Below are 16,616 nucleotides of genomic sequence, written 5' to 3'. Positions count from 1 at the left end.
GGTGATCCCGGGTTCGAGTCCTGGACCAGGACGAGCTTTGTAGCGAATTGCCTCACAGTAAATATTCCCATGTTGCGTGCTGGCACATTGTAAGAAAATACTCAAGACTAGCATGTCATATCATAACAGGTTACACTACTCGCACTAACACAATAAATGCACTACACTAGTCATCATGTGGGCCACGAACCTCAAGGTAGCACCGTGGCTGAAAATGAGGAAGTTTGCTGGAAACACCAGTACTTTACAGTATTTTACCTATTATTAATCTCCAAAAGCAAGATCGTACTATGAAAACTTCATCCTAAGTTTAGTTCTTGAAAAAGAATAGAAAGAAAATTGAAATGCCAGTAAAACATCAGAAAGCAGTCGTGTTATTTAAAACAGTTCTGTAAGCTTGTTTATATGACCTTGTCAGAATACCAACCACACTTACTCGTGCCTGCTAACTATAATTGGTAACAGTGACCTATAGATTTAGTAAAACGGACTGAACACCAGTTTGTGTGGAACTCATTTTTTAAAAATGCAATGGAAAGCTTACCGGTCAGTGTATCCAACCATACAGAGGTAACGTGGAAAATGCTGTGAAAAATTCTTGATATAAATTTTTTTTATCTGGGAACCTGCCAGAAACAGTGATAGGTGGGCATAATAGAACTTATACGCTGGCATTGGTGGAAAGCAGACAAGTGCAGCCCTAGATCTAAGGAGGAGGAGGAATAAACTATTTTAGGACAGCAGATTTCAGACCTAGGCCTCTCTACCTAGATGATGGCCTCGAGCCCCTGGACCATGGTGGCATCTTCGGCCTGCTGGATTCGCTTAAGTTGGTCTTCTGGTGCACAACTGAGCTACGCGGTCTTCCACTGCTTTCTGGTCTTGTGTATTTTATTCTGCGTGGGCATCTGAGTATAAGCCTAAACCATATGGTGTAGGTCTGCCCTTTCTTGACAGAATCTACATCAATTCGTGTAAAGGTCCGGGTAGTAGCAGTGGTAGGCCATTGGGTTTGAATATGTATCCGTTTTTAAGAGGCGCCATGCCATTGCTTGCCGTCTACTTAGCGAGGATTGTGCTGGGAGGAAATGGGCCCTTCCCAATTTATAGTGTTTATAGCTGTAAGAAAGTAATCTTTGTGTAGAGCCAATGCTCTTGCTGTTCATGTTTTCAGAAATGTTGAAGTATTTCTACAATAATAGGTACATCCTTTTATGGTTTCCGATCCAACTGCTTTCATCATGTACAAGTGAAAGCTTTTTCATTTTATTTAATCAAGCTAACCTGAGTAGTATGCCAGTAGTGCTATTACTCTAGTGCTGCCAGCCATCTGTGGCACAGTACTCGGGGTATTCAGCTGCAAACTCCTGCTCATACAAAAACACTCACGTTCGCCACCGTGCAGTGAGGAACATCAGCACTCTGCCCTTCCATTCGTTGCCCTGAAGGCAGCGCCGCTTGTTAGTATGAACTTTTTATTTACTTCCTAATATGCATACAATAAAGCAGGAACATATATGTAATATAAAGGCTGCAATATTAAGCAATAAGTATGCTGCTCTTCATAACAGGTGACTTACACAGTGACCTCATGGACTAAATCTCAAGTAAAAAGCTTTCATGGCCAGTTTTTTGCAACTTTCTGTGCCAATTCAAAATTATCATTCCTACTTGAACTACAAACAGCATGCTTGGTTCTATCACTATAAATGGCGGTCTTTTCATTTCCACTAACATCTTGTGACATGTTAAGTAGACGTTAGGAACTTAGGTTGAATAAGCTCATGGTCACCTTAAGCATTGGATTTATCAAAAATTACTTGCACCTTTGGTGCACAATTCTGCTGCCTTCAATTCTGTTGTGATTCTGAACAAGCTAAAAAAATGACAGAACAACTTCAATGTTACTAAACCATTGTATTCTGGCTATAATACTGTAAGCTGGGTTCGCTTCATACATGACTTCTGATCACGACATTGAAACCACAGACATAACTAGAAAGTCCTGGGTATGTTTGCACAGTCTTCTTTTACAGACGAGGTGCGTTTACCTCCTAGTGTCAACTCCCATTGAAGACCAGCAGTTAGGACACATGGACCTGTGACAGAGAAGCTGCCAGATGGATCTTGGACAGCGATGCTAGCCTGTACTTCCCTATCTTCTCCATTATCCATGGCACCCTGGTATGAAGAGCATGTGTTAGCCATTTATGCTTGAACTACTTTTTCCTGAAAACAGTTAACAAAATGTTTTGCATGGAACAAAGAAGGTATGTCCACCTGCACAAGTAGTGGCTCATAGGGAAGGCTGGCACATAGGCTGGAGGGATCAAGGTAGGACATGTTGATCTGGACTGCACTATTAACTCGAAGTCTGTGGTAGCCTGAAAGCAAGAGTGCTTATGCTAATTTTCTGTTTGCCCTACGACATAGAATACACTGCCTACTTAAAGTACTCGGTAAAGCTGTTGAACAAGTCCAACTTAGGAGGAATTGTGGAAGCCAGGTAACCTGGGAAAGTTGGTATGATTTCACTGAGAGGGAGAATTAATTTGCACCCATTCAAATCTGAACCACTGGAGGCACCACCACCTAAGCCAGAGAACCAGGGGTAGAGGGGTTGGCCAAGACTGCTTTCATCAAAACTCGTAGTAACATGTTGGGAAGACGTCTGCCAGCCAATAACCGCTTCAACCAAAACTGTGCAGCATAATGTGGACAAAGCAAGACATAAAAGCTATAGAGACAAGCCCACGATAACTATGCTCATCCCTGTAATGTTGTTTTCCTTTTTCGACGATGCATGGCACAGTTTTACTTCAAACTAATGTTTACAAAATGGCCTGATACTGTTTTATTGTGGAGTAACTGTTTATTCCATCACATAGTCAGCAAGATCATTACAACAGTCAAGTGAAATGTTTACCTCTGCAAGCAGCAACAAGCTTTCAGCACAAGCTTGCATGGGCTGTGAATATGCACAGAGTAAGTGTACGACATGGCTTGTTGCGTCAGGTGTGCTGTCACATTGGCCAACTGTATGAGGAAGCTGGGAGGTTCCAAGCTTGAGAGTATTAGTTATAGTAGTGGAAAGAATGTCATATAGCAATAATTCATTACAATTGAACCTTGTTATATGAAACAATGATAAATGGAATTATTGCTTAAATAACAGGTGGTGAATCACCAAGAGAATTACATGTATATGAAACTTCATACATCAAACTTGTTCTGACATTAAATGGATATATTAAACTCCGCAGCATCGGACATTGGGACACATATTAAAGGCTTCACTGCAGTACATCAGCAGAACCTAGGACCTACAAACATAGGACCTACAAATTCTGCATGGGCTAAAGGGTAGAAGGCGCTGCTCTGAATGTATCTATGTAGTCAAACGCCTTTTTAACAAAGTGCTCGCACCTTCAAAATCCTTCGTTACGCAGGTCACGTTGTGCAAAAGGTTGCGCAGCTCACTGTTCACAATAGCTAAGCACTTTCAACAAAAGAAAATCTTTAACAAGAATTCAAGAAAGACTTAACGAGATAGTCTGATAGTTTTTCTCCGCACAATATCCCTGACAGCATGTTCTACTGTAGCCACCCTATGCTCCATTGAGGTTCCCAGCTTGCTCTCCAACCAAATGCAGGAGCCATGCAAAGCAAAGCCCCCGATTGTCTAGTGCCACTAAGCCTCCCTTGCTGTCAAAATTTTTGGTCGCCTTCATTGACATTCATGGCCTTTCCATGCATTCGTCAGCTGTTGATGCGTTAGAACAAGTAGCATACGAGTTGAGTGAATCCTGGAGCAGGGCAGCAGGACTAGTAATATCAGCACGCTCTTCAAATACGCTGTTGTTAGCACTAGCGCACAGCCTACCCTGGTGAAATCTTCACAGGGCAGTGGCGGCGCTGGTGTGGCATTCGTTTTATAAACATAAATCAGCCGCCAGGGACGCATAAGTTTCTTTGTTGTACAGGCAAATTCATTGTGGTCTTCATTGTAGAGCTGTTCGACTGTAATCTAGTGCTTATGCTGATGCTACTTGCTGCATGCAGCGGTTCGTTTTCCTCACATGATAGTGTGTGACGCTGTTGTATCTTGGCTTTTGGACTTTAAAACTAGCAAGCATCTAAAACATGCTGCATAATAGACACTTTTAGTTTAGTGTACGCTGTAAAATAGTGGGTCATCACTGCGCATGCGCAGAGCGCTAAACGACCTATCGCGTATAGTGTACGCACTCTATTTCTCAGATTTAGCGTTAGCGTCTTTGCGTGGTTTGTGGAGTTTGCGTGAAACATGACGGCGGCCCGGCTGCCCACTTCGAATTGAATTTGGCGTTGCTTTTGTAAAATGCACTTTGTTCTTAGCAAATGACTGTGTAAATGGCTTTCGCTTAGTCTCAGGCTGCTTCGACGACAGAGTATTCTGGATAACCGTGTGGTGTTTTTGAGACCGCTTCTCATTTCGAACGAGTCGAAGCCTAATGAAAGAAACATTCGACATGTTAGCACCACCTATAGCTACAGTCGGGAGATAGCCGCAATGACGGCACATGGCCTCTGAGATCCGAACATCTCACAGGCCAACTAAACTAAAGAAATGTGCGCTGCTTAGCATACGCTATACTATAGCATATAGCGTACGCCAAATTAAAACTGTTTAATGTGAGACCCATAAGTTAGCTTCATCCCAATACAGTAGTGTTACACATTCAACCACGCACTTAGCATTGTGATGAAGTATACCAACAGTGGGAAAGGGTCAGAGACACTGGACATAGCAATGTTACGCAGTCAAGCATACCATAGCGGTGAAGCATACTGAAAGTGGAAAAAGATAAAATTACATGCAGAATATCCTGTGGGATTTATCTAAATGATGCATAAGCATTTGCTACTGATCACTGTTTTGTCGTCATATGCTGCTGTGTTTCATATAATTGCGAGAAATGCCACGAAAAAATCATAAAATGGAGAAGCGCAGTTGCAACACTGAAATGTTAAACTGAGACCATCATGAGTATGAAGCAGAGGCCAGTAGTAGCACTGTTCACTCCTTTTATGTCATGGTGCGTTTGGATGATGTTGCTGCTTCGTGGAAGATGAGCATTGGCCAATGCGTGCTGTTCTACGTGACGTAATTGAACAGTGTCAAGTTAGGTAGACGTCATACGTAGATGTGGTCGATGACGCTGCCTCCTCTCAATGCAAACCATTATCAACTGTACACCAGCCGCCGCTGCGTATGGCGCAGCTGCGCAGGCCCGATCTTACAATTCGCTCGCTCATGTGGGCCTTATCTTGAAAGCCACCATCTTACGTGACGGACGGGTTTCCTCATTGGGTAAGCATAGAAACCTCTACGCATTTTATTTTAAAGTGAAGCTTTCTTTGTCTCTTCCTTTGACTTTCCCACTCCAGCAGCTGCTGTGGGCTGCTGCTGATGTCGCACACACCACGTCGGGGGGGGAGGGTGTTCAGTGTGTGTATATACATGACAGGCACAAGTAAAAGAGGAAAGGACATGGGAGAAACTTGTTTTCACCCCACCGCATCGAGTGTACACAATGCCCTCTGGAGCTCCCTGGCCGTTGTCACATTAGCCACTTGACAGCTGCAATTATCCGTGACTCCCCTCAGAAGCACTGCAGAAACTGCAGTGAGGCTTACGTGTGAGGCGAGAGGGGATGCAGATAGAACTGTTGAGAGGAGACGAAGAGGGAGAAGAGGCAGTTCCCATATAAGATGGGGGAAGCAACTTGAGAAGGCAAGGAAACTCCACTACTATACAACAGCGGTTGCAGGGTGCTTAAGTTCAAGGCACGATACAATACATTGCTGCTATTTATGAAAAATAAACGCCATGTAAGTATGTCAAGTGGGCAACTCACACAGGGCGTGCAAAAGCAGAGCTGCATTAATTAACGTGCACCGCAGCGTCCAGGAAACACTACAAAAGTGGTTGACTGTGAAATCAACACTTCTGTGCCCGCCGCATTAGCTCTGCGGCTATGGCATTACTAGAGGTCATGGATTTGATCCCAATCGCGGGAGCCACATTTCGACGGGGGCAAAATAGAAAACCCATGTGCACTTAGATTTGGGACACATTAAAGAACATCATGGTGTCACGGTGTCAAAATTAATCTGAAGTCTGCCACTATGCCGTGCTTCATAATCTGAGTGTCGTTTTGGCACGTACAGCCCCATAATCCAATTCGTTTAATACTTCTGCCATAATGTGATGTGCCATGTGAGGAAATGACAACGCTCAACCATCTCAGAAGTTATAAGATATGGTGCACAATAACGCCTCATGCAAACACCTCTCCCTGTGTGTTCTGCCTATTACGCAGACAAACAGCAGTGGTGCACGCAAGGTAACGTTTAACATCAATTCGCCAATCTCGTGTTAGCCTAAACGTTGCAAGAAATTAAGCTTTAGCCGTGAACACTGCTAAATATCATCAGTCAGAGCATCCAGCATGGAAAGCTTCACTTACATCGATTCCCACAGTGTGTGGGATCTGCACAATTTTTTTCTTATTCCTCGTTTTTGTGTGCGTAGCACGAACATAAAGATGTTTCAATGAGCTCAGTTTTGAAAATATAATATTATATGTGCAATCTCCGATCACTGTAAAAGCACCGAGACCCCTAAGAAGTGTACAGGCAGGGATTTAGAGCTACTTCTGGCAGGGTTGTGGTGATTTGGGCCTTGCTTCGCCCATCTTGCAAGCTCCATATACGTGACTGCAAGGCAGCCTTGCACATGTTCCCGACTATACATGCGCACACGCGCCGTCATCTGTCACAGTATGCGCACCGAGACATCTAATAACTCATCTGGCACCCATTCAAAGCTGGTTCTGGCGTTGCTGCAGTGATGGACCGCAATACATTACGGAAGCTCCAGTGCATAACACAACTGCATTGCGGTGAAGCTCAGTCTAGGGCATTGGCATTGAAACTTGTTTAAGAAATTGCATCTTCTCAAGCCACAACCAGCATGCGTATCCATGCTCTTAAACTGCACAAGGGCCAGCCATGTCTACATGTCGGAATGTTAAGTCAGGTGTAGTTCCGACCAGAATGCGCGTATTGTTTGGCACGTCTAGAAAGTGTTCCTAAAGTCACCTCTGCCGCATCACAGTTGAGTTAAGCAGGGAAGCTTATGCAATGTATTGCGTTGAAGCATATTTAAAAGCGACAAATTGTAATTATGTTGCAGTGGTGATTTAAGCCCCTTGTTTGGGGGGCCATGACCGTGCCCCTCAGGAGGGCACAAAGGAGTGAGGAATCATGGTTGGAGCGTGGCACGAACCCTGGCGATGGCGAAACAGCTTTGATGACCTGCTCTACCGAAACTGCACTGCTTGTTGAGCAGGTATTAATCAAGAAGCTGCAAAAATGAAACCTAGTAGTCTGGATATTTATTGACTACAGCAAGGCTTTTGACCGTCTGCGACACAAGATTCTATTAAGAGTTGACTGCCAACGGTGTACACGGAATGGCATATTCTTTTCTTGTGTTCGTATCTGCTTGTTTGCAGGCAATGCGTCATCATCGGAAATAGTATTTCCTCCAACAGGGCAATATTGTTAGGTGTCCCACAGGGCAGCATTTTAGGTCCCCTTTGACATTTACATTAATGACATGATGAATGGACATACGAGGGTTGATCCAGAAATAAGGTTCCCATCAATTTTAGAAAGAGACAACACTGTTTATTCTCATAGCAATTTACATTATTGGAAAGATGAAACTTACATAATCGCCATCTTTTTCTACGCATTTTTGTATACAGTGCTCCAATTTCTGTATCCCAGCGTCGTAGAAGTCTGCCGCCGACCCATTGATTAAGCGTTTCACCTCTTCGACTTCTTCATCGCTCCGGAAGCGTTGGCCACTCAAATGTTCCTTTAGCTTGGGGAACAAGTGATAATCACTAGGCGCGAGGTCCGGACTGTACGGTGGGTGGGGCGTGACAGTCGAGCCAAAGTTTGTCAAACGTTCCCGGGTTTGACGGGAGACGTCAGGTCGGGCGTTGTCGTGAAGCAGTCTTACAGTGGCTGCCAGTCGTCCTCGCCGGCGGTTCTGGATAGCTTGCCTGAGTTTTCATAGTGTTGCACAATAACTCGCAGAGTTTATTGTTGTCCCACGTTCCATTAAATCGATCAGCAGTACTCCCTTACGATCCCAAAAAACAGTGGCCATGACTTTGCCAGCAGGAGTTTGAACTTCTTTGCGACTGGTGACTCTGGGTGACGCCACTCTTTGGATTTTTGTTTCATATCAGGATTTTTGTTTCATTTGTCTCCCATAAAAATGGAGCCCAACAATCCTTCCTTATCTTCTTGACAATTTTGAAGAAACTGGCCAGCACAGTCAAGGCGTTTCTCCTTGTAGTCTGATGTCAATAGCCGCGGCATCCATTGAGCACAACACTTATGATACTCCAATTTTTCAGTCAAAGCTCTTTCTACTGTACCGTAAGAACTCCCAGGAATCTGAGCAACAAGTTCACAGATGTTGATCCTCCTCTTCTGAAGCACTTTGCATTGGGCCATCTTGATAACCGAAACTGACGGTCTTCCACTCCGTTCATCATCGTGGACTTTCTTTCAACTGGCACTAAACTCCCTGAACCACTTTCGGACGTGTTGAACGGACATGCACTTGTCGCCATACACCTCTGTCAACTAATGATGAATATCCATGGGTGGAGTCACTTTGGCGTGCAAAAAGTTAATTACGGAACGAATCTCGTACTTGGCGGGATCAACAATGGGAACCTCCATATCGGACGGGTGCTGGGCCAAGAATGAGCGGTGCAGCGAGGCAAAGTGCGGCTGGGGGGAATAGAGAGTGGGGGAACAGCCGCGTGCATCAGTGTTGCCGAATTTGCTGGAGTTGCTGGAGCTCTTTGGGAACCTTATTGCTCGATGAACCCTCGCAGAAAGCGAGGCAACAACCATTCTATATGCAGATGATACCAACCTCTTTGTCTCTGGTCTGGAGGCTTGCAATGTCATTCCTAAAGCGAACGCGCTCCTTTCCACTTCATTGGGATGGTCCAGCCACAACGGCCTTAAAATCATTATTTCTTTCCAGAAAAGTTGAAATTACAAATTTACCAGGCACTATTTGCGTCTCACATTAACTACTGCATGCGTGTGTGGGGCACCACTGTGAACACTAACACACACAAGCTTTTTCTTCAGAAACGTGCACGTCAAATTATTGCCAACGTTCCATACCTCCACGCAACATCACCACTTTTTACCGAATTTAATGCTATCAAACTGCCAGATGTATATGGCCTTCCTTTACTGCATACATATTTTTTCCTCTAACAAATTCTCTTCACTTGTAAAGTCACTGTCGGGACTACAGCCAGGATAGATGGATACTTTGTTTAGCGCAAAACAATAGACACAAGAAAGACGACAGGACAAGGTGCTGCGCCTTGTCCTATCGTCTTTCTTGTGTCTGTTCTTTTACGCTAAACAAAGTATTCATGGATTCGCACCAACTAGCCCGCCAGAATAGATGGCTCGTGCCAAAAAGGCTAACAATTTATCTAATGCAATCGCTAACCTGTAATGTTGCCTAACTTCCAAATAAGTATGAAAACCAAGGCATTATTAATGTTCATGTCTTTATCCGGAAAGAAACGCGAAATAATTTTTGGTCTACAATCGTTCGTTACATGATGCCTGTGTGCGGGAACAAATGTTGGATATCTGTAACTGGAGTTACTAATGCGCTGTTCTATCTCTCTCTTTATATATATATGTATATACATATATATATATATACTGTGTTCATGTTAGTTTCGGTTGAGACATAGAGTTGCACTGTTCACCCTCTTTACTATTTTATAACTATGCAATTACCATTGTTAAGCACGATCTAATATAGTGTGTAGTATATCACTATATATAATATATGATTATATACATGCTTTATTTTCTTCTACACTGACTGCTGTGCTGTCAAGGACGTTCAAGCTGTTTGCAACAGCTTCTCGCTTGAAGAACCCCAACAAATTGTAACAACTTGTTAGAAATAAAGTTCTGGTTATTAGTTGTCTCCGTGCTTGTACTGACAGAAAACTGGAACGCACGTGTATAATTAAGGAACTCGTGCTGTGTCCCCTCACAGTGGCCCCTTTGCATTCGTGGTATACTTCACCGCAGTGTATTACGGCAAAGTTGACTTTAAGGAACCAAAATTGGCAACGCTTCTAGACTCGCCTATTTTTTCATCGCCGCGTCTAGCCATAACGGCTATGGTCTAGCCCCAGGGAGCCCAAACAGAAAACGAAGATAGAAATGAACGATAAAGGTAATCTAAAATGACGCAGGAACTAGGCAGCCGCCGCACCTGCAGTTAAATCAAACATTCAAATTTTGACACTTCATGTGCCAAAGCCGAGATCTGATAATGAGTTGGTGTCTGCCATGAAAAAAGGGGTATCTGGCCCATACCGTCGTCCGACTCATTCAATGCTAAGGATGTTGTTGAAGGGAGGAACTTGTTCTCATTAAGAACGAGGAGTAAGGGTCTAGCACGACTGAAATGCACACTGAACAGCCGAAAATGTCTGCTTAAACACACTCTGTCCTTACTAGATCCCTAGGCCAGGGAAAGCTGCCATCCAACCTTCATCCAATCAAAGCATTCAAAGTCGTCGAAGTACTCGCCTTTAAGGGCGAAGGTTAACATACTCTCTTGCACTTTTGTTTCACTGAACACACCGAAACGAGTGGGGCCTCGTAGACAGATGTTGTCACGCTTGACTCAAGCTGGCACGTCTTCGTTCCTGAGCTGACTCTGCAGTTAGCTGCTGAATCTGTCAAACGACCGTGACTATTACCAGAGTATATGGGGGAACGCCATAGAACAAACTTGACAGCGAACCAGCTAACAATCCTGTGCGCCAAACGTGTCTAGCCTTACTGGCTCCGTAGGGCTACTCGAAGGGGGCGTGTTGTTGGCTTCACGAAGCGATTCATTGCAGCGAAGCCAGAAGGTCACTATCCCCGCTGGCCAATCGTAACATCCCCCACCCCTATGCCTCCTGGACTCTTTAGGGTACTTGAACAAAAAAGAGTGTTATGGAAGTTAATATGACCGGTATAAACAGCAGCATCGCAGCAACATGGACTGCTGCGGATGGTGGCACCAGGTGTGCTGACGACGTTCTCATCATAAGCTGGTACTGCTCTTTAGTGCCTTATCCGTCCACGTCAAATTATTATGCGCCGCGTGCACCATATCTTGAACACCGTGTTCTCGTAGCTTTGCCTTGAAGAGTGGGCCCATATCGTGAAAGCGATCTGCGAAAGGGGCAGGGTGCGGTGTGTGCTGAGAGATTTGTGAGCGCTGCTTCGATCTCGTGGTAGCAACAGGCAGAACAAAAGTAAAGCCACTCGCTGCTGCATGCTCTTATCTATATTGTATGCACTTTTCACTTTGTTGAGTGCTTGAAGGCTGTTCACCTCCGCCGTGGGTCGGCCCAGTATTGCACTATCTCTGGGATCGGCCCACATTTTTATCTTGCATGATGGACGTTGGGTAAGCATAGAAATGCTTACACATTTAAGAAAACTTTAACACCTAGAACCAGCCAATTAGTACCATGCCATTATGTTGCAAATACTTTTATTTGAGTAGGTAGAAAGCCATTGTAAACAAATAAAAATTTTGTGGGCTAATGAAAGCAGCTGTGTGCCTAGGCGTCAGAGAGGCAAGAAATTACAACTGCACTAGAACAATTTGCTCTGTCACACAACAAAAGAAGTAAAGGTGAATGTCTTATGTGCATTGCAAATGACATGTGTGCTTTCACAAGCACTATGGCAATATGCACAAGTGTATTACACCCGATAACAACGCAAGAAGCTCGACAAGAGACTGCCGTGAGGCTATGAACGGCGTCCAGAAGGAGGTGCCATAGCACAAATGGATGCAAAGATGGCGGTAGTGGGCACGAACAACATTGCTACCATTCCATGCACTCAATTTTGTTGCAAGTGGTTTGCTGGCCTCTGCAAATAGATATGAGTCGATTAATCAGCTAACTGTAGCTTTAGTTGCTGATACCCAACCGACCTGACGAAGCAGTGCTGATTAGGGCCAGAGGTCAGGGTAGTGTGCCATGAAATTAGCTTTTGGTGATTGTGATATGGGCTGCAAGCCGTCGCAGAAAGCTTGGCGCTAATATATTGGTACGATTGGCTAATTGGCGATTGGTTCCGAGATCATTCGTACGGGTTTTTGATAACTGATGAAGCACTGCTGTACGAGTCCACAAGATCCACAGCAGATGTGCTTTCCATGTGAAGCTTTCATCACTTTAACTTTTATATTATTCTACTATATGCAGGGCTCACAAACCATATACGATATTTTCTGGACAATAATTTGAACCTGGCAGAAGTAACCTCCCCCTCTTTTCACAAGTCAGCAACTATCACAACCGTGCACAGAAGTTAGTTCCTGTACTTAAAAGATGACAAAGTGTCATAGAGTTCTGAACCACGTGCAAGAGCACATGTATGCAATGCAAACTGTGTGCCTTCCAGTGGTCAATGGGTCTTATCTTAGCGCATGCCATTGTGCTTGCTATAAATGCTGCTTTTGTCACCATACCCTGTTAGCATTGCATATAGTAATTGCTTCGATCGGTGTTGAGAGCCAGGACGAAACTTATACTGAGAGAGGCATGCCTGATAATCAGATCGTGGTATTGGCATGTAAAAACCCAGATTTGTTTTATTTGTGTGCTTGTTCCGAGACAAACCAAGTGCCCTTGAAAGGCTGCATGCAATGCATTGATGTCGGGCAATCCATTGCACTACTGCAAATATTACTGAATATTTGAAAAGTCTAGTAGATGATGCATCTCAAACTGAATTACTTGCACATTCACTATTTGGTTCCTATATTTAAGTCTTTTCATACCCCTGCTGAAAACGCTGCGTTGCCCTGAAAGCGTGAAAATACCACACCTTTGCGCAGTTCGCGTAGCCAGGTTTCAGGCAAGTTGAATTGTAGCTAAATGGTGTAAATGGCGAAGTAGAACCACCACTAAGCATGTGTTGGAAGTCCAGTGCTTAAGTTAGAATAAACCACCCGGTTATCTTTTTCCACAGCTACAAGTAAACAAAAGCTGAAGCGGCCTTCAAGTGTTAAGTGTGGAAAAAGATGTTTTGCGGCAATGGCCGTGACTGAAGACAACACAAGTGTGTATGTGGTTTTCCAATCCAAGCACAGAGGCCACGACTTTGAACTGGGTGGTGTTTTTCTGTCCAAGTCGGAAAGAGCTGCTATTGCTGGTAAGAAACCGCTTTTGCTCTGCTTTATAATATATCAAGAGTGGTTGCCGAGTTTTCAACATCACAAATACAAGGCAATACTCATGCCAGACCATGCAATGAACTTGGAGCACATGTTAGTGCATTTGAAATTCATGTCCACATAATTCGAGGCCACCTTTATTGACTGCAGGGCATTGTAGTTAATGACATCATAAACATGTTTATCATTTTGCTACATTGTATCAATGCCTGAAGGGTTCAGAGAGAGAGAGAAAAAAGGGAACCGTTCTCCAATTTCACAGTGGTAACAACTACCTTGGCACAGCCAGTGGCCTTTATTTGACCTATATGGCTATTCTTATTGCAGGCAACGACTTTAGTTATTGTTTATACTGTTTGCATCACTTCATGTACCAAGCAGGAAGGTGTAGTGCCTCCTGGTGCACTGTATGCCACGCAGCAGACTGTGGCTTTTTCCCTTTCTGCTTTATCTTTCAGGCTTGCAGTTACCTGGATTGATATGGCTTATGATCCTAGTGGGATTCAATGTCTCAAAACAGCAGTAAGCTGGAATCATTTCCACTTGGGTTTACTTAAGGTGCATTGTACATAATTATGTCTGCCATTTTGCCTAAACTGAAGTGCAAGTATTACAGACATCGATGAAACTGCGACCTCTCGCCACTACTGTAGGTCTTCCACAGCAGATGTGCTTTCCATGTGAAACTTTCATCAGCTCAAGTTGTATTTTACTCTACTATATGCAGGGCTCACAAACCATGTGCCATATTTTCTGGACTATAATTTGAACTGTTGTACAAGTCACCCCCTTTCCCCCCTCTTTTCACAACTTTCAAAGAAAAAAATGTGTATATAACTCATTGTATAAGATGCATCTATTTTAACTTGGGTCAGCATCGTGAAATGCGATTGTGCATGTTTATACACTTATCCTCAAATGTCATACTTACCCATTTCAGGGCACTAAACTTCAGTAAAAAATTTTTTTATGAGCTGCACATTCCAGCAGACAAAATAAACTGCAAGTACATTGCTGGAGAAAAAGAATGTCTCATGTTGGTCTTGCATATATAAGTTGCACGGTTGTACAAGATGCTTGGACGAAAATTAGGGTGGCACCTATGGTTTGGAAAATATGGTACCTAAATATTTTAAATGCTCATGAATCAGCTACATGAATGAAACATGATTGGAATGATAACGATAATTAGGCTTAGACATGAACCCGTAAAACAGCTTCAAGTGTTCAGTCAGTACTCTACTTGACTGAAATAATACCTTTAACTCAAAAACCCACATGACTGCATAGCCTTCAAAGCATACGTTCACAGGTGTGTCTGCTCCTTGTAAATATGGATGAATGACTGATAAATCAACTATATAAATAATTGCTGAAAGCATTAATTCATTATATATATATATATATTGACATTAATAAAATTATGTGCAGCAATGCAATCAGTAACAGTGATGTTTATGTTTAAGTTAATCTGGAAATGCTACACGTTTTCGATTGCCGACCCTGTTTTGCCCTTCTATGGTGGCAGGCCACTATGGAAGTGGAAATAACTTATGCTATGGAATGTAATTGGAAAATGAAGTTTTAACTGAAGAATAGAAATTGTAAATAATGGCAATATTTAGCAAAGGAAATAAAAGTTGGAAGACATTATTGCCCTGGGTAGGATCTGAACCACAATCTTCACATGTCCAGTCCAGTGCAATGCTTTCACAATGGTTCAGTAATATCTTTTGTTCGAACAAGGTTACCAACAGTGAAGGATGAAATTGGCAGCCTAGCTGTAAACTTGGTACACACAATAAATTTCTTCGCTTACGTACCTGATAACACTGGTGCAGATGATCCCTATGACCGTTTATCAATGACACCAAACATTGAAGCACTTAAATATGTAATCTTGCCGCTTCAGCAGCTGAAGGCTGCACAGCACCATGTCCTTGCAAAGAGTTTACGTAAAAAGAACAAAAATCCAAGAACTACACACCATTGCAAAAGCTTTTTGTAAGTGAATGTAACTCATTATTCAATTAAAGGAATTCTAAATAATGATATTAAAAATGTTCATCAGTGCCCATTTCACTTCCTTGCGTGCTCGGTAATATTTACTTATGCTTCAACTAATATACACTTTCTCTACTCTCTCAAGACAAGCTGCGAGAAGGCGTGTCCATGGATGCAGTACTGGATAATGTGCGGTCCAACATGGATGAGACGTTCCACTGCATTAACCTGTTAAGCAAGCAGGATCCACCAAGGACAACCTTACAAAAGTGAAATTTTTCAGAGAAAAAATGAGGACCTTTTGGATGAGAGATTTTATGCTAGTCATTATGACCACACCACAACTGATTGTGTATGTGTCGATGGAACACATGGAACAGCAGGTGAGCATTACTATATAAATGCATTAATAATAAAAGCAAAAAAAGAGGGAATGCTGTTTGAGAATAATTGCAATAGATATGATGAGTAGTATTCCTTCACACTTAGGATTTTTCTCTTAATTTTTCTCGCATTTTTTATTTCATGCAGTTCTCAGTTATCAGTAAACATAGCAAGAATGAATTCAGCGCTCTGTACACTGGTGATATCATTCCATTGCTACTGTCCTCATCGCTGCATGCCCTGCATATCCTGTCTGTATTGTCACCTTGCAGTTATAATAGGTAACATAATAAAGCTGTTATCACAGTTGTCCAGAGTGCAGAAACAGTGCATTGCACTGTGTATTAGTGCCTTCTATCAGAGGTACAGCTGTCTCGAGGCTGTTTGGCATCCTGAACTGTTTGCCAATTGGGCAAACCACTGATTACTGCTACAGTCAAAGGTGCTTTTTCTTGGGGGTGGTTCCCTGAGGACTGCGAAAACAAAACATTTAAAAAATCAGGCAGTCCAAAAAAACAATTTATGCATGCCTTTTACTGCCATTTAAAGGGACGTGCTAGTCGAAAACATAAGAATCTAGAACTATGAAACCCCAGCTGTTTACATACTTTTTTATGGTAATTTCAAATACTATATAAATCAGTTTTATAGCAAGTTGCATAGGTTTTGTTCTGTACAACGACAATGTGTAAAACGTAGGCATTCTTGCCCCCAATTTTTTATCTCTACACTTCCATAATTGCAGACAAGTGATGGCGCATAATCCTCCAAATCAACTGTAGAATACTGAAATATGTTACCGAAATCGTTATGCACTGTTATGTTTTAAAAAGTGCATATAAGAAGTGTT

At 42.9% G+C, this 16,616-nt stretch overlaps 1 protein-coding gene and 1 long non-coding RNA gene across 5 annotated transcripts in view; one reads left to right on the top strand and one right to left on the bottom strand.

Annotated features, from left to right (window-relative positions):
* LOC129387334 (uncharacterized) overlaps window positions 1-16,616 on the bottom strand; it is a 47,607-nt gene that overhangs the window by 3,891 nt on the left and 27,100 nt on the right. For 2 of the 4 annotated variants that reach the window (XR_011892824.1, XR_008614601.2), the window contains 2 exons: window positions 2,052-5,708; window positions 545-626 (listed from right to left, as the gene is read on the bottom strand). This is a non-coding gene — a long non-coding RNA (uncharacterized lncRNA). The remainder of the gene's footprint in view (window positions 1-544; window positions 627-2,051; window positions 5,709-16,616) is intronic. The other 2 variants (XR_011892825.1, XR_008614603.2) reach the window with 2 other exon arrangements.
* Window positions 2,902-16,160, top strand: LOC129387335 (uncharacterized). Its single transcript, XM_072286539.1, has 4 exons — window positions 2,902-2,985; window positions 13,174-13,356; window positions 13,837-13,900; window positions 15,528-16,160. Exons 1-4 carry the CDS (start codon window positions 2,919-2,921, stop codon window positions 15,568-15,570), a joined length of 357 nt encoding a protein of 118 aa, XP_072142640.1. The 5' UTR covers window positions 2,902-2,918; the 3' UTR covers window positions 15,571-16,160.

This window comes from Dermacentor andersoni, chromosome 2 (genome assembly GCF_023375885.2).
Source record: "Dermacentor andersoni chromosome 2, qqDerAnde1_hic_scaffold, whole genome shotgun sequence".
NCBI classification, from domain to species: domain Eukaryota; kingdom Metazoa; phylum Arthropoda; class Arachnida; order Ixodida; family Ixodidae; genus Dermacentor; species Dermacentor andersoni.
This window is presented reverse-complemented; position numbering and strand designations above follow the sequence as displayed.

Bases quoted from the DNA above. Each gene is read 5' to 3' on its own strand.
- LOC129387335 (XM_072286539.1), top strand. From the start codon at position 2,919: ATGTTTACCTCTGCAAGCAGCAACAAGCTTTCAGCACAAGCTTGCATG. The intron at 13,357-13,836 runs GTAAGAAACCGC...TTTATCTTTCAG, and splicing joins GGAAAGAGCTGCTATTGCTG to GCTTGCAGTTACCTGGATTG. The intron at 13,901-15,527 runs GTAAGCTGGAAT...TACTCTCTCAAG, and splicing joins TTCAATGTCTCAAAACAGCA to ACAAGCTGCGAGAAGGCGTG.